The sequence below is a fragment of the Pelophylax lessonae genome, assembly GCF_965119305.1.
Source record: "Pelophylax lessonae genome assembly, chromosome: 10".
Classification (NCBI taxonomy): domain Eukaryota; kingdom Metazoa; phylum Chordata; class Amphibia; order Anura; family Ranidae; genus Pelophylax; species Pelophylax lessonae.
In genome coordinates this window covers 227049307-227071991 of record NC_138777.1, presented here as the reverse complement: position 1 = coordinate 227071991, position 22685 = coordinate 227049307, and the positions used below count along the sequence as shown (strand labels likewise).

General features: G+C 44.6%; 1 protein-coding gene across 4 annotated transcripts in view; it reads right to left on the bottom strand.

Moving 5' to 3' along the window:
* Positions 1-22685, bottom strand: part of PHKB (phosphorylase kinase regulatory subunit beta) — a 415971-nt gene that overhangs the window by 324062 nt on the left and 69224 nt on the right. For all 4 annotated transcript variants that reach the window (XM_082269952.1, XM_082269953.1, XM_082269954.1 and 1 more), the window contains one exon: positions 9454-9592. In XM_082269952.1, the coding sequence (XP_082126078.1) occupies positions 9454-9592 (139 nt within the window). The remainder of the gene's footprint in view (positions 1-9453; positions 9593-22685) is intronic.

Genomic DNA, 22685 nt, shown 5'->3' with positions numbered 1-22685 from the left:
TACATTGGTGATCAGTGGGAAGAATGCTCCTTACATTGGTGATCAGTGGGAAGAATGCTCCTTACATTGGTGATCAGTGGGAAGAATGCCCCTTACATTGGTGGTCAGTGGGAAGAATGTTCCTTACATTGGTGGTCAGTGGGAAGAATGTTCCTTACATTGGTGGTCAGTGGGAAGAATGTCCCTTACATTGGTGATCAGTGGGAAGAATGCCCCTTACATTGGAGGTCAGTGGGAAGAATGCTCCTTACATTGGAGGTCAGTGGGAAGAATGCGCCTTCACATTGGTGGTCAGTGGGAAGAATGCTCCTTATATTGGTGGTCAGTGGGAAGAATGCGCCTTCACATTGGTGGTCATTTGGAAGAATGCGCCTTCACATTGGTGGTCAGTGGAAAGAATGCTCCTTACTTTGGTGGTCAGTGGGAAGAATGCTCCTTACATTAGTCATCAGTGGGAAGAATGCTCCTTACATTGGTTGTCAGTGGGAAGAATGCCCCTTACATTGGTTGTCAGTGGGAAGAATGCCCCTTACATTGGTTGTCAGTGGGAAGAATGCCCCTTATATTGATGATCAGTGGGAACAATGTTCCTTACATTGGAGGTCAGTGGGCAGAATGCTCCTTAAATTGGTCTCGTCACCAATGTTTATTGTGACATCACATTGCCCCTTAAGACTTCAGGACCTTGTGAGTACCCCACCAATGGACCCAATGGGACATGTCCAGGTCACCAAGCAGCAAGTATCACATGAAGAGAGAAAGCATGGGACCTGGCTTGCCATGTGACCTTGGATTCAGGTGAAAATTAGGGAATTCTCATTTTCTAACAGCTATTTTTACCTAACAGCTACCCCCAACTACCTACCAACCAGCTACCCCCACCATTTTTAGTACAACGGGGAGGAAGAATCAAATAAATCCTTGCTGCTACGGGTAAGCTTTATAATATTTTTATTGCCCTCGCCCTTTAAAAGCAAAGCAGATACGTAGATGATTTATTTAACCCGTTGGAAAGGTTGCTGGTTACGCCTGCAGGCAAGGCAGGAGTGCAGGGAAGGAGAGAACTCGCTGTCACGCCATCGCGATTCGCATTTAGAAGAATCTAACGAGCTGGGCCCACTTCACAGTCATATTGATGTACAGACGAGATACCTTGTTAGGAGCAGCTTAGCGCGGAGAGAGACGAGGATCCTGCTCCGAATCTTAAACAACCCACAGATCCGTCTCAGATATCGCCACCGTCACCCCGTATTATGCACACGTCACTTTGTGTTAAATGTACTTATTCCGCCACGAGCGCAAAGCACTGATCTCATTACAGGCCTAGCCAGGGAAGGTGCTGGAATAATGTAACAGGGTCAGCACAATGATAAATGCTTTATATATTTTTTTTCCCGAAAAGGAGCCAAAAATAGAGCCGGCAGCAGAACAACGGGCAGAAAAACGCACGAGATAAAATGTGCAAAAATGATGATTCTGATAACGTGTTCCTGGGCTGCTCCAAATAACAGACGTTTGTGTTGAAATGTAAAAAAAATATAAAAATGCAACACAAGTGAGATCGGTTTTGGTGGCTGTAATTTGGTGGAATTGCTGCACATTTTCTGCTGGAGAGTCAACATATAATCTGCCAGATGAAGGAGCTGGAGTCACTTTCTATATTATTCAATACATGTGAAGTAGGTCATCATAATGTAAATAGTGTTGGTGTGTCTAAAATAGACATTAAAGGGGTATTAATGCCTCAAGGTTTTTTTTTTATTACCTTAATAAATTATATGCAATAAAGTAGGGCTTGACAAATTTGCCCCATCGTCGGCGCCAGGGGGAGGAGCGGCGCCCCATCGTCGGCGCCAGGGGGAGGAACGGCGCCCCATCGTCGGCGCCAGGGGGAGGAACGGCGCCCCATCGTCGGCGCCAGGGGGAGGAGCGGCGCCCCATCGTCGGCGTCAGGGGGAGGAACGGCGCCCCATCGTCGGCACCAGGGGGAGGAACGGCGCCCCATCGCCGGCGCCAGGGGGAGGAACGGCGCCCCATCGCCGGCGCCAGGGGGAGGAACGGCGCCCCATCGCCGGCGCCAGGGGGAGGAACGGCGCCCCATCCTTGGTGTCAGTGGGAGGAATGGCGCCCCATTATTGGCGTCAGTGGTATGAGTGGCGCCCCATTGTTGGTGTGGTGTCAGTGGGAGGAATGGCACCCATGCATGGTGGTGGGAGTGTCATGGTCTGGGGCTGCATTAGTGCTGCCGGAACTGGGGATCTACAGTTCATTTAGAGAACAATGAATGCCAACATGTACTGTGACATACTGAAGCAGAGCATTATCCCCTCTGGTCAGAGACTGGGCCGCAGGGCAGTATTCCAACATGCAAACGATCCCAAACACACCTCCAAGACGACCTCTGCCTTGCTAAAGAAGCTGAGGGTAAAGGTGATGGACTGGCCAAGCATGTCTCCAGGCCTGAACCCTATTGAGCATCTGTGGGGCATCCGCAAATGGAAGGTGAAGGAGGGCAAGGTCTCTAATCTCCACCAGCTCCGTGATGTCGTCATGGAGGAGTGGAAGAGGACTCCAGTGGCAACCTGTGAAGCTCTAGTGAACTCCATGCCCAAGAGGGTTAAGGCAGTGCTGGAAAATAATGGTGGCCACACAAAATATTGACACTTTGGGCTCAATTTGGACATTTTAACTTAGGGGTGTACTCACTTTTGTTGCCAGCGGTTTAGACATTAATGGCTGTGTGTTGAGTTATTTTGAGGGGACAGCAAATTTACACTGTTATACAAGCTGTACACTCACTACTTTACATTGTAGCAAAGTGTCATTTCTTCAGTGTTGTCACATGAAAAGATAGAATAAAATATTTACAAAAATGTGAGGGGTGTACTCATTTTTGTGAGATACTGTATATATTTTTTAAAAACGTATTTTCGGTTTTTGGTTTTCAGCCAAGTGCATCCTGTATTTTTGGATATATTACACCTGTAGATCTAACTTCTCCTGTTGAAGATTTCCATTCCCGATCTGGGGACAACCCAAAATTTAAGACTTTCGTTCTCTTTCACCTTCGGTGATAATGGTAAGCAGAACAAATAGAGAGGGTGAATATCCCTAACGGGGGCACAGACCGCAATAAAAACCTGACAGACGTTCTAATTAGGGATCGACTGATCATCAGCAATGCCGATATGCACTTTCCCCGATATATCGGAATCAGCCCCTGAGGTTACCGATGTTTCGGGAAAGTGCTTGTACCGGAGTGATGCCTGCAGCTAGAGGCATCACCCCGGTACCGGCGTCCATAGCCAACGGTCAGCTGTTTTGTAATGACAACCGATGTGGCTGAGAAGCCGCTCGGCTGTCATTACAAGGAGCGGAAGGGGACGCCCCCCTCCCACCGCCTTCCGCAGCTCGCCTGGGTCTCCCTTCCCACCAGGAGACCTGGGCATCCGACCTGCACGGGCGCCGAAGAGAAGACCCGATCAAAGCCGCATTCGGCTCTGATTGGGTCTCCATGTAAACTTGGCGTTTTGAATGCTTTTAAGTGCAGAGGAGGGGTTTGGGGCCTTTTAGACCCCCAGATCCCTCCACAAGAGTACCTGTGAAAAATAAAAATATAAATAAAAAAACATTTTTAAATGTCCGAAAATATCGGCCAATACTGATATCCTATGACCAAAATATCGGCATCGGCAGTAAAAAAACTATATAGGTCGATCACAAGTTCTAATCCGTCTCCACCTCTAAAACAAGGAAAAAAGTTTTACCTTTAGTTACACTTTAAATCCTCTTTGCACCATAATTTCAATTCCCCTCCATTACTGTCATTTCAAACCATCAAGAGACGCCGAGCACAAAGGAAAAAATGGCGGTAATATGGTAATAAGCGCAAATTTGAGTTAAGCACCTTAATTGCTGGGCAGCTGTAAAGACACGTGAATGTCACTTTCCATGGATTACTGCGAACACTCTAAAGCTCACCACACAAGTAAAATAATTTGTTGGGAGTTAAATTATAATTCAGACAAGAGCGGAGATTCGGGATCATTATAGCTGCACAATCCATATTCCTCAATTAACAGAATCATAGGTTAGGTGAAGGAATGATCCGAGCCCGGAGGTATTATCCTGAAAGACATGCCTGAAATGATAGATTTCCACGCGGTAATCGCATTTGTTGAAATGTAGACAGCAAGGAAAAGACTGAAGAAAAATGTTTAAGCCAGGGGGGTGGGGGGTTAGGCCGCTGCACTGGCTTTTAGGCTCCATTCACATGTGATTTTTTTTTTCATGCTTTTTGCAGAAACACAGGACATTTTTTTTAAACCACTTCAGCTCCGGAAGGTTTTACCCCCCTTAATTAATTCCGGACCGCCCGCCGCTGATTTACAGCAGCAGGCAGCCCCTCCTGCGCGAACCGTCGGTCGCGCGCCTGCAGCTAGGGGGCGAGCGCGCGCCGCCGGTAGCGAGTATAAAATAAAAAGCATGCTTTACTGCATATACAGACTGATTTTACGGTTGTGGGTTTAGTAACATTATAAAGGGTAACTCCACTTAGTGAAAAACAAACATAGCAAAATATATATTATATATATATATATATATATATATATATATATATATATATATATATATATATATATATATATGTGTGTGTGTGTGTGTGTAGGAAATGGCCTTGGGATTTGGGCTATCTACAGTGCTTGCTAAATAAAGTTCTCAAATTCTCATGTGACTTGTGCAATCAAATAAAAGTGCTAAGTGTAATCAATAATAGATAGTTTAAGTATCAAAATGAATGCAATATGTGCAATATTTGATAATTGCAATGTTACATCAATATTAACACACACCATTTGGCGCGGGGGGTATATACACACACACACACACACACACATATATATATATATATATATATATATATTCACATATACAAACATACAGATATATATATATATATATACACACACACACACACACACATATACATATATACACACACACATATATATATATATATATATATATATATATATATGCACACATACACACAAATACATATATGCATATACACAACCACAACATTTTTTTATTTTTTTGAAAAAGGGCACAGAGTTTATTTAATTGACAAATGTGTGGTTGTGTGACGCTGTACCCAAATAAAATGCATGTTTTTTTTTTGCCCACAAATAGAGCTTTCATTTCGTGGTATTTGATCACCTGTGCGATTTTTAGTTTTTGCGCTATAAACAAAAAAAGAGCGACATGTTTGAAAAAAAAAAAAAAAATATATATATATATATATATATATATATATATATATATATATATATATTTCACCTTCTGCTATATGACATTCTCAAAAAACAAACGAAAAAAAAAAAAAAGTGCGACAAGTTTGAAGATAGAATACATATATATATATATATATATATATATATATATATATATATATTTTTTTTTTTTTTTTTTAACTTTCTGCTATAAAACATATTAAAAATTTTTTTAAAAAATCGATTTTCTTTATAAATTTAGACAAATTTGTATTCTGCTACATATTTTTGATATAAAAAAAAAAAAGCCCAAAAAGCGTAAATGAATTGGTTTGTGCAAAAGTTTATCGCGTCTACAAACTATGGGATAGATTTATTACATTTTTATTTATTTTTACTAGTAATGACGGTGATTAGAGACTGAGTCCCTGTTCACATTTGTGCGATGCGATCCCACATTGCATCCGCACCGCAGGCACACTGACATATGCGATACGCAGGGGGTGTCAATTAAAAGTTAACAAAACCCCCAGTTGCGATCGCATATCGCAGTGCGATCTGCAAGTTCGCACAGAATCCGATCGCACAAGTGTGAACCACTATGCAATCTGATTCTGCTGCGAATAAAAAAAAAGGGTCATGTGCGTGTTTAGGCTCCGTTCACATGTAGGCGTTTTTGGGGAGATTTTCTGCTCTAGGATCAGCTCAAAAAATGCCCAACAAGACAAATCCTATTCATTTCAATGGCCCCTGTTCACATCTGAGTGTTTTGACGTTTTAAGCAAAACGCCCAACGCTCAAAAAAGTACATGAGCTTCTTTTTGGGCAGATTACAGGCTTTTTTAATTTTTTCCATTGGTTACTAGTCAACCTAAAAACGCCTGCAGAAAAACGCCTGTAAAACGCCTGTAAAACGCCCATAAAAACGCCCGAAAAAAACGCCTGTAAATAGCAACACCAAGATGTGAACGTAGCCTTAGTGCGATTGCGGTGCAAATTTAGCCATACAAACTGTATGGCTGAAATTCACACCGCAGAGATCGCATGTAATTTAGGAGCAGTGCGCTCTGAATTACATGGCATCTCTGTGATTGCACACATGTGAACCGGCCCTCATAGCGGGAATGTGATATTGCGGTGGACAAATCGGACACTGACACTTTTGTGGGAACCAGTGACACTAAAACAGTGATCAGTGCTAAATAAATATGCACTGTCACTGTACTAATGACACTGGCTGGGAAGGGGTTAACATCAGGGGCAATCAAAAGTTTAACTGTGTGCATAGCGCTCCAGTGAGGGAGAAAAGGACGTGTGTCCGCTCTCCTCTCTACCCGGCGGCACCCGCTATGCCGGTCCCAGGCCTGCAGATGGGCAAGCGGATCCAGGGATACGGAGGTGTGTGGAGCATTCAAGGCAGCAGCCCAGGCGCCAGGAAGAAATTTCTTGTCGCCATGGCAACCTGGGGTTTGTCGGGCCCTGCTCTAATCCCACTATAGACTGCTGAGATCTGAGGGCCGCACACCATATACCAAAGGGCCACATGTTGGATACCAGGGCGTTAGGAGAACTCTGGGTTTGTATTTTCAGCACCTGCAGTGTGCAAATGTACTAAATGTTTCTTTCCCCCCCCCCCCCCCCCCCACAGACATATACTTTACGGCTGTGTGTGGCCTGCCTTGCCATTGAAGCACGGAAAAGACGGATTGTAAGACAAAGCTTATCAGGTGTGGTCAGTTTTATAGACCTAAAATGTGTCTCTGCAATTTCACAATAAAAACATCGACATGCAGAGCCACAGGGTGAGATACAAAACTGTGCTTCATTTTTATCTGGTGTCTGCAAGAAAGACGATCTCCCCTAACCAACACCGACGTTTTAGCGAATCATTAAACAGGCTCGATCAATAGCTGCATCCTGGTGTGCGGGTCGCTGTCCTCTGCGCAATCACGCTAGTTATGAGACAAGAAAGAGAGAGGAAGGAAAAGGACACCAAGATAAAACAGAACCCAAGAGAGCCACCAGCTCAAATATAAATACACTATATTATCAAAAGTATTGGGACGCCTGCCTTTGCACACACATAAACTTTAATGGCATCCCAGTCTTAGTATGTAGGGTTCAATATTGAGTTGGCCCACCCTTTGCAGCTATAACAGCTTCAACTCTTCTGCACTCCACAAGGTTTAGGAGTGTGTCTATGGGAATGTTTGACCATTCTTCCAGAAGTGCATTTGTGAGTTCAGGCACTGATGTTGGACGAGAAAGCCTGGCTCGTAGTCTCGCTCTAATTCATCCCAAACGTATTCTATCGGGTTGAAGGCAAGACTCTTCACAGGCCACTCAAGTTCCTTCATCCTAAACTCACTCATCCATGTCTTTATGGACCTTGCTTTGTGCACTGGTGCGCAGTCATGTTGGAACAGGAAGGGGCCATTCCCAAACTGTTCTCACAAAGTTGGGAGCAAAAATTTTCCAAAATGTCTTGGTATGCTGACACCTTAAGAGATCCCTTCACTAGAACTAATGCCCCGTACACACGTACTGATTGTTGAACGTAAATATTCGGCCGACGACCGATCGGCCGATTGTAGGCTTGTTAGTATGATGCTTCCGACAGCGCACTTTCGGCCGAATAGAATCTGATGTGCATGCTTTAAAATTTTTGTTGGCCAACACCAGAACGGCCGATTGTTCGCCAGTCAGTACAGAATTCAGCCGACAATCAGCAGATTTGCAAGACTGGGCATGCTCAGAAAAGAAAAAACACACGGAAAGTTAACCATCACATGACATCACTTCTGCAGTCGGCTGTTGTTGGCCGACAAAATTTGTGTGCAGTCTTTTGCAGTTTTCAACAGACACGACAGCCCTGGACAAAAGACGGCCGATCGTTCGGCCGACGATCGGTACGTGTGTACGGGGCTTACGGGGCCAAGCCCAACCCCTGAAAAAATATGCCACACCATAATCCCCCCTCCACCAAACGATTGGACTAGTGCACAAAGCAACATCCACAAAGACATGGATGAGCAACTTCAGGCTGGAGGAACGTGACTGGCCTTCACAGAGTCCTGACCTCAACCTGATAGAACACCTTTGGGATGAATTAGAGCAGAGACTGCTCATTAGAGTGTCATACTTACCCGCAATGGTTTTGCACAGAGTAGACCTGCTTTTTCTGAGGTCCCCTGCCAGTGCTCCGGGCTCCTCTCCTCTGCGTGACACTACAGGGAGCCCCATCATTGGTGTCAGCTGGTGGAGTAGTGCTCCAAGGGCCAGATAAAGGCAGGCACGGGGACACAGCTTAGAAACCACTGCCATATACATATTTGATCTGTGTATTTAGCGGTTTTACCACTAGTTCAGTTTTACCAATCGACAAGCTGCTTCTCTTCAGCATGCCTTAACTAAAACAGGTCTGAATCTCAGTGCTGTTGATCAGCATCACATGATTTTTTTTTTTTTTAATGGCGCCCAACGTGGGGCACGAACCCACGACCCTGAGATTAAGAGTCTCATGCTCCCAAGCCCCCCGACCACACTCCCCACGGGACTCACAACTGGCGTCTCAGATGGCTAAGGTCTTGCTGCCCAAAAACGGACTGGGGTAGTCCAACGATACCAGAAGCAAAGAAAAACACAGAAAGGGCGCACCGACCTAGCGCATTATCCTCATTAACAGGCTTTATTCATGCAACATATAAAAATGGCTACTCACAAACATAGGTGAAAATAGATCATATCGAGCTCAGTTGCTCAAATGTCAGGAGTAGTCCATAAATTAGTCCATATCCGATAAGAGGACTGTTGACGCGTTTCAAGGCTTAGCCTCTTCCTCAGAGCCACTGTTTCATGACTTGTAAGTCATGAAACAGTGGCTCTGAGGAAGAGGCTAAGCCTCGAAACGTGTCAGCCGTCATCTTATCGGATATGGACTAATTTATGGACTACTCCTGACATTTGAGCAACTGAGCTCGATATGATCTATTTTCACCTATGTTTGTGAGTAGCCATTTTTATATGTTGCATGAATAAAGCCTGTTAATGAGGATAATGCGCTAGGTCGGTGCGCCCTTTCTGTGTTTTTCTTTGCCTCTAGTATGATTTTAAAGGAGGTCCAATCCTGGACAGGTAATCTAGATGTGAACCTAATTTAAGCCAAGTTGGCATTGCTTACCTGTATGCCAGTGCCAAGGCCCAGGCGCTGGCAGCGCAGTACAGGCTGTCGTGGACTTTAGCATTCTTGCAGTCGCCGACAGTGTTGGTCGGGAAAAGGCCGGTCGTTGGGCTTTGGAAATTCAGCACAGTGACCTTTACTGCAGAAAATAAAATAAAATTAATTCAATTATTAAAATAAAAAAACAGCAGTAAAGTAATAATTTAAACCATTATATAGAAAAAAAAAAAAGTCATTTAAAAACGAGAACTCACTAAGCCGAAAAACATAAAAAGAAAAAAAAAAAGTGTAAAGCTAAAATGCAAAGCTCCAGCAAGTGGGCTGGAAAGCCTAATAAACATTTGACTGTTTACATGATCAGCTGCTTGTGCTAATAGAGAATTAGAACGTTTATTGCTATCACAGCTCATTTATCGCAGGCAGACGCGCAAATAATTAGCATTCAGTGCGGCCGCTGCTTTTTTTTTTTTTTTGTTCCTGAATGCAACACTTCCACCAGGCTGTAGACATTCTCTCAGCACAACTTTCTGGGCATCAGTCATGGGTGCCTGTGCCAGCTTACTGAGCCATGAAGGCATAATTATTCCTCCCTGTCTTCAAACTTCGGCTCGATGCGCTCTCTGGAAAACGGCATGTCTTCTGAAAGTCAAAATGACGCCGAACCATTCGGGAGCTCTCAAATGTCACCGCGGATTAAAGGTGAATAGGAAATGATCTCATTGTTAGTGTTTATGCCTATTTATCAGTCAGTTTCATGCAATTAAGGTAACTCAACGTAGCTTCTAAATGTAATATATTTAATTTTCTGGCTTAGATTCTGGCTTGTGATGTCAAGCTTAAAGCGGACCTTTGAGTAAATGTTCACATCTGCATGAATAAATTCCCGATGTGTCATAATACACGGCAATGGAATCATTTGTATAATAACCTGCACCTTATCCAATTAAAAAAAACTATCATTGTGATCTTACTAGGTCAGAGCGGAAACAAGTCTCCTTCATTTATACACGCCAAACATCGGAAAGGCTTGGTGACCAGCTTGCCTGAAATGTTGTGAAGCAATAGATAATGTGCACCATGGTACATAGTTACATAGTTAGTGAGGTTGAAAAAAGACATCCGTCCATCCAGTTTAACCTATGATGTGTGTTTGTTTGCTGTTAACCGTACATTGTATACCCCTGTATGTTGTACATTGTATACCCCTGTATGTTGTACATTGTATACCCCTGTATGTTGTACATTGTATACCCCTGTATGTTGTACATTGTATACCCCTGTATGTTGTACATTGTATACCCCTCTATGTTGTACATTGTATACCCCTCTATGTTGTACATTGTATACCCCTGTATGTTGTACATTGTATACCCCTCTATGTTGTACATTGTATACCCCTCTATGTTGTACATTGCATACCCCTCTATGTTGTACATTGCATACCCCTCTATGTTGTACATTGCATACTCCTCTATGTTGTACATTGCATACCCCTCTATGTTGTACATTGCATACCCCTCTATGTTGTACATTGTATACCCCTCTATGTTGTACATTGTATACCCCTCTATGTTGTACATTGTATACCCCTGTATGTTGTACATTGTATACCCCTGTATGTTGTACATTGTATACCCCTGTATGTTGTGGTCTTTAAGGTGTCCATCTAATAGTTTTTTGAAACTATCAATGCTCCCTGCTGATACGACTGTGGAAGAGAATTCCACATCCTTACAGCTCTTACAGTGAAGAACCCCCTTCGTACTTTAAGGTTAAACCGCCTTTCCTCTAGTTTTAGTGAGTGGCCACGTGTCTTATTGTATTCCCTTTCTCTGAATAGTTTGTTCCTTATGCTAGGGTCTCCAGTACAGTATTTGTACATTGATATCATATCCCCCCTCAATCGTCTCTTCTCCAGAGAGAATAATTTCAGTGCTTGTAGTCTTTCCTCATAGCTGATGTCCTCCATTCCCCTAATTATTTTTGTTGCCCTTCTCTGGACTCTCTCCAGTTCCAGCACATCCTTCCTGAGGACCGGTGCCCAGAACTGGACAGCATACTCTAGATGTGGCCGGACCAGAGTCTTGTAGAGAGGGAGAATAATCTCTTTATTTCTGGAGTGAATCCCCTTTTTTATACATCCCAGTATTCTGTTGGCTTTGCTTGCAGCGGCTTGGCATTGCATGCCACTGCCAAGCCTGTTGTCTACCAGTACCCCCAAGTCTTTTTCCATCCTAGACTCACCCAGAGGTTCCCCCCCAGTGAGTAGCTTGCTTTCTGGTTTCTGGTACCCAAGTGCATTGCTTTACATTTTTCAACATTAAGCCTCATCTGCCATGTAGTTGCCCACCCCATTATTTTGTTCAGGTCCGCTTTTAAGGTTTCCACATCCTGCATAGAAGATATTGGCATGCTTAGTTTGGTATCATCCGTAAATACTGAGATTGTACTAGATATCCCCTCCTCAAGATCATTTATGAATAATGGTACATCCAACACTTTCATCTATACTTAAAGTGGTAGTATACTCCGCTTTTTAACTATAATAAGGCTTACCTGTAGGTAAAATTAATCTCTCCTAAACCTGCACGGTTTAGGAGATATTCGCCCTGCATGCAGCCGCTAACACCAGCCGCGGACCTTCAGATCTCCTTGCCGGAAAGTCAACTCCCATGCGTTATCGCGGCTCCGGCCACTCACAGTGCCGGAGCTGCCCAACCCGGAAGAGACGCCAAGGGAAGATGTCAGCTGCCTCAGCGGTGTCCGGGCGTCGGGGGCTTCGTTGTAAGGTAAGTATTTCATAATGAGCTACTATGTGATGCATACTAGCTCATCATGCCTTTGTCCTGCAGGGATTGTTTTTTTTTTTGAGGATACAACCGCTTTACGTGATGCAACTTCTGGTTCTGGCGTGATGACGTCAACAAAGCGTTTCATTGTGTAGACTAGATTTAAAGTGGTTGTAAACCCACTCTGATAACTTTTACCTAAAGGTAAGCCTTTAATAAGGCTTACCTATAGGTAATGTACATATCTCCTAAATTTCCCACCATTTAGGAGAGATTTACATTTCATGCAGCCGATGACATCATCTGCGCATGCGCTCTGAAGAAACAGCCGCCCGTGCCGTTCCTTCAGAGCCCTGTGCCGCGGCTGGCAGCTCCCACGTGCATGCGCGGGAGTGACGTCAGGCGGCTCCCGGCCAGTAGAATAGCCCGAGTCCGCAGACCAGGAAGGAAGCCGGATGAAGATCGATGCGGCCGCCAGCGGGGACAATGAGGGCTTCGTTTGGAGGTGTCACATAATGTGCTAGTATGCAATGCATACTAGCACATTATGCATTTACTTTGCAGGGAAGAAAAAAAAAAAAGGAAGAGTTTATTTCCTCTTTGATGTTGAGGTAATAATCCAACCACGGAGACCATGTTTTTGGGAACTTAGAATGTGTATAGTTTAGAATAGATGAATGTGTTCACATAACACCAAGGCTTCTGTGATTGGGCAGGAGGAGGGGAGGGGCAGGCATAGCAGTTGCAGCAACTTGGCTGTCAAAGATGCAGAGCTCAGAAGGATTAGCGTCGCTCTCCCGGAACTACAGCAATAGCGGTCTTCCAGGAGCACTCTAAAGCAGTCAGATTTAAAGAGAAGCCCAGGAGGTGTCATGCACCTTGTTGGTGCAGGAAAGAAAATAGCTTGATTCCCCCATCAATACTCCCGTGGAGTTACTGTGTTCTTTGTGTGGGGGCGAGGGAGCTGTTCCTGCCAGGAGAACACAATGATCATTGCTAGCAGCTATAACCGTTGGCAAAAAAACGCATGCTAGCTATCTGACATGATGGTTGTACCCAAGTCGAACAATGGATGGGGGGGGGGGGGGGCAAAGCAGTTGCAGCAACTCCCCTGTTCAAGATGCAGAGCTTAGAAGATCAGTGTCGCTCTCCCATAATTACAGCAATAGTGGACTTATGTGAGTATTATAAAGCTGTGAGATATAAATAATAGAGCTAAGCCCAGGAGGTGTCATGCACCTCGCTGGACTAAGGCAGGCCATAGATTGTGTGATTTTCTTAGCTTTGTGCACTGGTCCAAATCAATTGGTGGAGGGTGATTATGGTGTGGGGTTGTTTTTCAGGGGTTGGGCTTTGCCCCTTAGTTCCAGTAAAGGGAACTCTTAAGGTGTCAGCGTACCAAGACATTTTGGACAATTTCATGCTCCCAACTTTGTGGGAACAGTTTGGGGATGGCTCCTTCCTGTTCCAACATGACTGCGCACCAGTGCACAAAGCAAGGTCCAAAAAGACATGGATGAGCGAGTTTGGGGTGGAGAAACTTGACTGGCCTGCACCTCAACCCGACAGAACACCTTTGGGAGGAATTAGAGCGGAGACTACGAGTCAAGCCTCTCGTCCAACATCAGTACCTGACCTCACAAATGCGCTTCTGGAGGATAGGTCAAACATTCCCATAGACCAGGGGTGTCAAACCCAATTTCATCGTGGGCCACATCAGCATTATGGTTGCCCTCAAAGGGCCAGTTGTATCTGTAAGACTAAATGTCAGGAGCACCCGCTCCCCCTTACATCAGAAGTCAAGAGCCCCCCGCTAGGCTCCCACCCTCCCTTACATCACAGTGCACCCTCTTTACCTTTTGCTGCTTCCTGGTAGAAACTGGGGATGGAGCTGAGAAACAGCATTCAGCAAACTCCAGCCCTCCTCTGGTCCTGATCCAGACGCTGCATTTTCTGAGACCAGGGGAGGCAGAGATGAGGTGGTGCTGCAGCTGAACAAAGAGGTACAGAATCTGTATGAGTTCTGTCCTCCTCTCTGCTGCCGACTGCTGAGACAAGTTAGGGACAGAGGTGAGGGGGTAGCTGCAGGAGAGGTGTGAGGACCACATGAAATGGCCTTGAGGGCCGCATTCGGCCCACGCCCTCCTCTGGTCCTCCTCCAGACCCTGCACTTTCAGAGACCAGGCGAGGCAGAGATGAGGTGGTGATGCAGCTGAACAGAGAGGTACAGAATCTGTAGGAGGAGTTTTGTCCTCCTCTCTGCTGCCGATTGCTGAGACAAGTTAGGGACAGAGGTCAGGGGGTAGCTGCAGGAGAGGTGTGAGGGCCACATGAAATGGCCTAGAGGGCCGCATTCGGCCCGCGGGCCTTGTGTTTGACACACGTGCCATAGACACACTCCTAAACCTTGTGGACAGTCTTCCCAGAAGAGTTGAAGCTGTTATAGCTGCAAAGGGTGGGCCAACTCCCATATTGAACCCTACGGACTAAGACTGGGAAGCCATTTAAGTTCATGTGCGTATAAAGGCAGGCGTCCCAATATTTTTGACAATATAGTGTATACAAGCCTGAGGGTGTGGGCCACCTGTAGACACGGTCGCATTACCTGAATGGGCAACCTGACAGCGTCACTGCAACTAATAAACTCTAAAAGAAAGCCCCATCCTATCGCTAAAAATACAGAAAAAAACACTCTAATATTAGAAAACGTGGTAAAGAAATTAACATGTAAATCAATAGAGCGTGCAAACTATGGAAACTGCTTTAGGCACCAGGCTGTAACACGCCTTGAACCAGCGTGGTATCAGAGCCTCTATGAAAACAAGCAGTTCATTTGCAATGCAGACGTCGCTATTATCATATTATAAAAGAAGTTTTTTTTTTTTTTTTGCTTCAAGGTATATAGCTATTAAGGATCCACAACGCCTTAGATTTATATTCTAAACCTGCAAAAAAAAAACCAAAAAAAAACTAACAAACCTCCAGCAGGTGTTAAAAACTGAAGACAAAACATATTCTGCAATCAAGATGTAGCACTTGCATAAAGAAATAGCCGTGAATCAGCACAAGGTTAGCGGGCTGCATTGTGCAGACTTCGCTCTTCCTGCAGGGAACGGCTTGGACAAACAAACCCAGAAATATGCAAAAACCATTAATGGAGTCTTTGAAGAAAACTGTCGGACAGAATTACGGCAACTGCTATTGCGGATTTGTTTTTAACCAGTTCTGGACCGGAAGGATTTTCCCCCTTAATAACCAGGCCATATTTTGTGATTCGGCACTGCGTTACTTTAACGGACAATTGCGCGGTCGTGCGACGCTGTACCTAAATAAAATTTATGCCCATTTTTCCCACAAACGGAGCTTTCTTAAGGTGGTATTTGATCACCTGTGCAATTTTAATTATTTGTGCTATAAACTAAAAAAGAGCGACAATTGTGGGTGATCAAGGGGTTAAATGGGTACCTAGGGGCGTGGCTTGTGAAATGATCACAGAGACCTGTGTTCCTATATAGCAAGATCACATGAGCTCTGTAATCATTCCAGAGAGAAGAATGGTCAGCTGTGTTTACAACAGCTGACCATTCTGCTCTCTCAGCAGGAAACGATCGTGGGTGTCAGGTGGCGATCGGAGCCGTCTGACCCATGCATGGGCTTCCCTGCTGACAGGCGGGGGCAGGAGCGCGCCACCGCCGGTGTGCGCTCGGCCCCTAGCTGCAGGCACACGACCGACGTAGACCTACGTCGGTTTGCGCAGGAACGGCTGCCTGCCGCAGTACAACTGCTGCGGGCGGTCGGCAACCGGTTAACAACAGCTGACCATTCTGCTCTCTCAGCGGGAAACGATCGTGGGTGTCAGGCGGCGATCGGAGCCGTCTGACCCGTGCATGGGCTTCCCAGCTGACGAGCGGGGGCAGGAGCACGCCGCCGCCGGCGTGCGCTCGGCCCCTAGCTGCAGGCACACGACCGACGTAGACCTATGTCGGTTTGCGCAGGAACGGCTGCCTGCCGTATTATAACTGCTGCGGGCGGTTGGCAACCGGTTAAAGGTGCAGGTCTCTGGGGGGTAGAGCTGCATGATTCTGGCCAAAATGAGAATCACGATTTTTTAGCTTGGAATAAAGATCTTGATTCTCTGTGTAACAAAAAAAAAATTGGGATAACTTTACTGTTAGGTTTTTTTTTTTTTATTCATTAAAGTCTATTAATTGCGTTTGAAAAACTGCTGCGCAAATGCAGTGTGACATAAAATATTACAACAATCGCCATTTTATTCTGTAGGGTCTCTGCTAAAAAAAAATATATAAAATGTTTGGGGGTTCTAAGTACTTTTCTAGCAAAAAAAAATGATTTTAACTAGCATGCAACAAGTGTCAGAAAAAGGTCTAGTCTTTAAGAGGTTAAACTTCCTTTCTCCCTGGCAGAGGGAAGGAAAAGATACAATGTAATCATTTTGTTTATAGTTACTGGGAGTTAATGCTGATAGGCGTTTGCCGGGAGGCTTTTTTTTTTTTTCCCACAGCTGTTCTCTCTGCTATGCAAAGAATCGAGCATATGTCAGGTTTAGATCGTCAGGGGGGGTGAATCGAGATCGCGATTTTCATACGATTAATCGTGCAGCTCTACTGGGGGGTATCAAACTTTGGAAATCAGATCAAAGGAATGAACTTCCGTCTGTAAAGGAGGGCAGTTTAACCTCTTAAAGACTAAGCCTTTTTCTGACACTTGCTGCTTACAAGTTAAAAATCGGTATATTTTGCTACAATATTACTTAGAACACCTAAACATTATATTTATATATATATTTTTTTTAGCAGAGACCCTAGAGAATAAAATGGAGATCGTTGCAATCTTTTATGTCACACTGTATTTGAGAAAAAGTTTTTCAAAACACATTTTTTTGGGAAAAAACACACTTTAATGAATATACAAAACCACTAAAGAGTAAATTTAGCCCAATTTTTTATTTCATAATGTAAAAGATGATGTTATGCCGAGAATCATGATCTTTATTCTAAAGCAAAAAATTGTGATTCTCATTTTATCCAGAATCGTGCTCTAGTAGATTATATAGGACTGTGAAGCTGAGCGGACCGCAAAGACTCTTTATGAAATACAGCTTTTCTGAAAAACCAAAATTGCACTAGAAAAAGTTCTGCCAATTCTAAACCCGCTAGTAACACACATCACACTTCCAAAATAGTTGAACAGCAGCTACTTAATATGCCAAAATGAAAACACCAATAAATAAAAATGTCATTCTAATAACTGGCAGCCAAGTTATGTCAAATGTCAACAAGCTTTTGGAGTGTCAGATAAAAATAAATGTTAATCATGGTAATTGCAGCCTAATTATGATCCCATCGCCGTGCCTGTCATTAGACCTGTCCCAATCTCGCTGATGAACTAATTAATGTACTTTATGAATGTAATCATTTCTGAAATTGCTGCCTGTTCTCAGAATCTCCTAAAAATGTTTGATTTGGCACAGGTGATCAAATACCACCTTAAGAAAGCTCTGTTTGTGGGAAAAATGGGCATAAATTTTATTTAGGTACAGCGTCGCACGACCGCGCAATTGTCCGTTAAAGTAACGCAAGTCCGCCGGCAACCACTCTTGTATGCATACCAACCTCACTATCCATGAAGAAAACAACCCTCACCAACCTTTTGCAATATTCCAACATCATCAAACCGGCTGCCAAAGGCAAAGGGATAGTGATACAGGACAGAGATCAATATCTCTTAGAAGCCCATAGACTACTCTCTGACCAGAGCACCTGCGCCCGACTACGGAGTGACCCACTGCCTCGATTTAGTGACAAAGCCAAAACACTGTTCACCCAGGCACTGACTGATGAGATCATCAATAAAACAGAAGTCTCCTTTCTCTACACCATACTTTTATCCATCTGCCCAAGATCCACAAAATTCTACCAAATCCACCTGGACGCTCCATAGTGGCCGCAATGGAAAGCATCACCAGCTTCTTTACTATGTACATCAACCATGTTCTCCAGCCCCCAGCCCAGCAACTACCAACATATTTAAGAGATGGCATACACCTTTTGGACACTCTAAACAAATACACCTGGGAATCCACCTACTTATGGTTATCTCTAGATGTGAACTCGTTATGTGAACTCGTTATATACCTCCATTACCCATGAAGTTGGACTTCAGGTTGTTAACCACTTTCTCCTCCAAGACCTGTACATCAACCTGAGGCAGGCTGACTTCATCTTAAGGAAAAGTGCTACACACTTTCATCTCACCCATAACTATATTTTCCATTTGACGGCCACTGCTAGTTGCAGGTACAGGGAACAGCCATGGGGGCAAACTTTGCCCCAAGTTCTGCCAACCTTACCATGGGATTGTGGGAACCCCAATCCATCTGGGCCAACAACCCATTCTCTGGAAACTACTTTTTCAGCAGGTATATTGATGACATTATCATCATCTGGGATGGCCCACACACATTAGTAGATGATTTTGTCTCCAACTGCAACTCCAATGCCCTAGGATTATCTTTTACGTCAGTATGTACTTGGGCTCTTCCTGCCTCTCTCCCTCCAGCTGCTCCAGCCATCCGTCTGACCAATCGGAAACAGTCTAGCCGTACTGTCAGCACTGCAAAGAAAGGAGAGAAAGCCGCAGGGATTTGAAATCCCTAGACCTGTGAAGCAGCTTTTCGTTTTCTGACAACGGGGGATCATTAATCTGGTACAGCGGGACCGCTGTATTTACTAAAGCTGGAGAGAGCCAAATCTGGTGCAGCCAATTAGCTTCTAACTTCAGCTTGTTCAATTAAGCTTTGACAATAAGGCTTCAGTCACACTTATGTGACTTGTCATGCAACTTTGGGCACAAAGCCGCATGACAAGTCGCAACCCATGCCTTTCAATGGAAGCTGTTCAAATCAATGCGATTAAAATTTGCAGCAACTTTAAAAAGGGTCCCTGCGCTACTTTGTTGCAACTTTCATGCTACTTGAGTGCCATAGACAGGAATGTAAAACTTCAAAAGTCACATCTGGCTGGAGCCGCTGGAGGAAGAGAGCCATGGGTGAGGCAGGAGCCCAAGCTGCAGCCGCTGATGTCCACAGTAGGATTGTGAGCCAGAAATGGTGGAACCTCTCATGCAGGGAAGTTTCCCGCACTGATCCTGTATGAACTCAGGCTCCAAGCCACCATGACCATCCGGGGGTTCACATGGGCGCGGTGCAGGAAACCGCATCTGATTTGAACAGGAATCACACCGTATTCCTATTCAAATCACATGCAGTTCTCAGCAGACCATTTATGTTGTAGGAAAGCAAATCGCACTGCAAAAGTATTGGTACTCGGTGTCGGTGAGTACTGGACTGGAAGTATCAGTATCTCCGGTAAAAAAAAACGGCATCAGTGCATCCATACTCAAAATAATATTTGGTTAACCAGTTGCCGACTGCAGATATACTGCGGCACGGTGTATATCTACGCGATTACGTGCACATGGTCTTGGTGGCGTGCGCACGTCATCGGAGCCGCGCTCCCGCTGTGATTAGACACAGCAGGAGTCAGGCAGCGGGTGGAGCAGTGACCATTACCGCCGGCCTCCCGCAATCGTCAGAGAAACTGACAGAAGACCCGCCTGCCTATGTAAACAAAGCAGGCGAGTCTTCTGTCACACAGGCAGAGAGAGATCAGGAGTTTCAGCTATGCTACAAACCCCGATCTCTCTGTCCGTCACAGAGCCCATCCCCCCACAGTAAGTAAGCACCAACAGGCATACATTAACCCCTTTGATTACCCCCAGTGTTAGCCCCTTCCCTGCCAGTGTCATTTATACATTAACAGTGCATATTTTTTAGCATTGATCACTGTATTAATGTCACAGGTCCCCAAAAAGTGTCAAAAATTGCAGTTAGGGGTCCGATCTGTCTGCCGCAATGTTGCAGTCCCGCTAAAAATCGCAGATTTCCACCATTACTAATAAAAACAAAAAAAAAATAAATAAAAAGTCCAAAAATCTATCCCATAGTTTGTAAAAATCTATCCCATAGTTTGTAAACGCTATCCCAAAAATTTTTTTTGGGGAACATTATATAACAGAAAGTAAAAAATATTGTATTTTTTTCAAAATTGTCGCTCTTTTTTTGTTTATAGCGCAAAATCTAAAAATCGCAGAGGTGTTCAAATACCACCAAAAGAAAGTTCTATTTGTGGGGAAAAAAAAGGACATCAATTGTATTTGGGTACAGTGTCGCACAACTGCGCAATTTTTCGTTAAAGTAACGCAGTGCTGAATCTCAAAAAATGGCCTGGTCATTAACCGTTTGCCGACTGCTCACAGTATATTTACTGCGGCAGTCAGCCCCTCACAGGCAGAGCGACGTAGGTCTACGTCGCTAGCCTGTGAGGCTCTGGGGAGCGGGCGCGCTCCCGCGCGGTCACGGACCCCCCCGCGCGTGTGACCGGCGGACCCGATGTCCGCCGGTCACTCGACGATCGTCGGGGGAGAGGGAGAAAGTCAGGCGGCTTGTGTAAACAAGCCACCTGTCATTCTCCTCGGTGTAAAAACACTGATCACACGGTTCTACAATGTAGAACCGTTGATCAGTGTCCCTACAGCTAAAGCCACAGCCAATCACAGTAAGAATCACGCCCCTAGGGACACACACAGCCCCTCCCTCTCAAACAAAGTTAACCCCTTCACTACCAGTGTATTTTTACAGTAACAGTGCATATGTATAGCACTGATTACTGTAGAAATGTCACTGGTAACCCCAAAAGTGTCAAAAATTTCAGTCAAGGGTCCGATCTGTCCGCCGCAATGTCGCAGTACCACAAAAAAAAATTCGCAGATCGCCGCCATTACGCGTTAAAAAAAAAACAACAAAAATTACATAAATCTTTCCCTTTGTTAGTAAACGCGATAACTTTTGCGCTAAACCAATAAAAATACACTTTTTGAGATTTTTTTTACCAAACATAGGTAGCATAAAACAAATTGGCTGAAAATGTTAACAAATTTTGATTTTTAAATTTTTTTGGGGGGAATTTCATATAAAAAAATGTGAAAAATATTATTTTTGCAAAATTGACGCTCTTTTTTTGTTTATAGCGCGTGATCAAAAAATCGCACAGGTGATCAAATACCACCAAAAGAAAGCTCTGTTTGTGGAAAAAAACGGACGTCAAATTAGTTTAGGTACAGCGTCGCACGACGGCGCAACTGTCCATTAAAGTCACGCAGTGCCGAATTGCAAAATACCCCCTGGTCGTTTAGCAGCCAAATCCTCCGGGGCTTAAGTGGTTAAGGGGGTAAAACCTTCTGGAGCTGAAGTGGTTAATACTGACACATGCCCAACTGATGTAATGTTAAGTCCACTTAAAATGTAAATGCTTTGACAAATTAAAACATTTCGGGAAGAAAACTCACAAGTGTCACCATACAAGTTTCCACAGTTTGGTAAAATACTAGTCTCATTTTCACTTGAGAGTACATTGCCTCTTAAACAAAATGAAAATAAAGCACCAGTTATGGATTTATGTGTGAAAGGACTGAATGCCGCTTAAATTGGTTCTTAATTGCGGTTTATAATTCTCGATAATGAGTTGTCAAACTAAGCTAACGTATCCGACCAAAGACACCGGCGGACACAATGAGCTCTGATTAGATTCCAAAGCATGAGAAGGGTTATTAAAAAAAGCCTTAAAAGAAATAAATGTATTATTTAATTATTCATACCTGGGGAGTGCAGACCAAACAAGAGAGAAAACATGGAGGAGGTTTCATAAAACAGAGCAATGTGGGTCTTAAAAGAGACCCTGTCACCTAGAGCTGCACGATTGTTAAAAGAATCGCAATCACGATCTTAAGGCCTCATTAGAGCTGCACAATTACCATATTTACTCAAGTATAAGCCGAGGCCCCTAATTTTACCACAAAAAAATGGGAAAAATGATTGACTCGAGTATAAGCCTAGGGTGGGAAATGCAGCAGCTACTGGACCCAACTGGTCCACCACGAGACTCAAAAAAGGGGCTGCGGGCATGGTACAGGAGAATGCAGGCCTGGTACAGGAGAATACAGGGCTGGGGGCATGGTAAAGGAGAAGGCAAGGCTGCGGGCATGGTACAGGAGAAGGCAGGGCTGCGGACATGGTACAGGAGAAGGCAGGGCTGCGGGCATGGTACAGGAGAAGGCAGGGCTGCGGGCATGGTACAGGAGAATGCAGGGCTGCGGGCAAGGTACAGGAGAATGCAGGGCTGCGGGCAAGGTACAGGAGAATGCAGGGCTGCAGGCATGGTACAGGAGAATGCAGGGCTGCGGGCATGGTACAGGAGAATGCAGGGCTGCGGGCATGGTACAGGAGAATGCAGGGCTGCGGACATGGTACAGGAGAATGCAGGGCTGCGGGCATGGTACAGGAGAATGCAGGCCTGGGGGCATGGT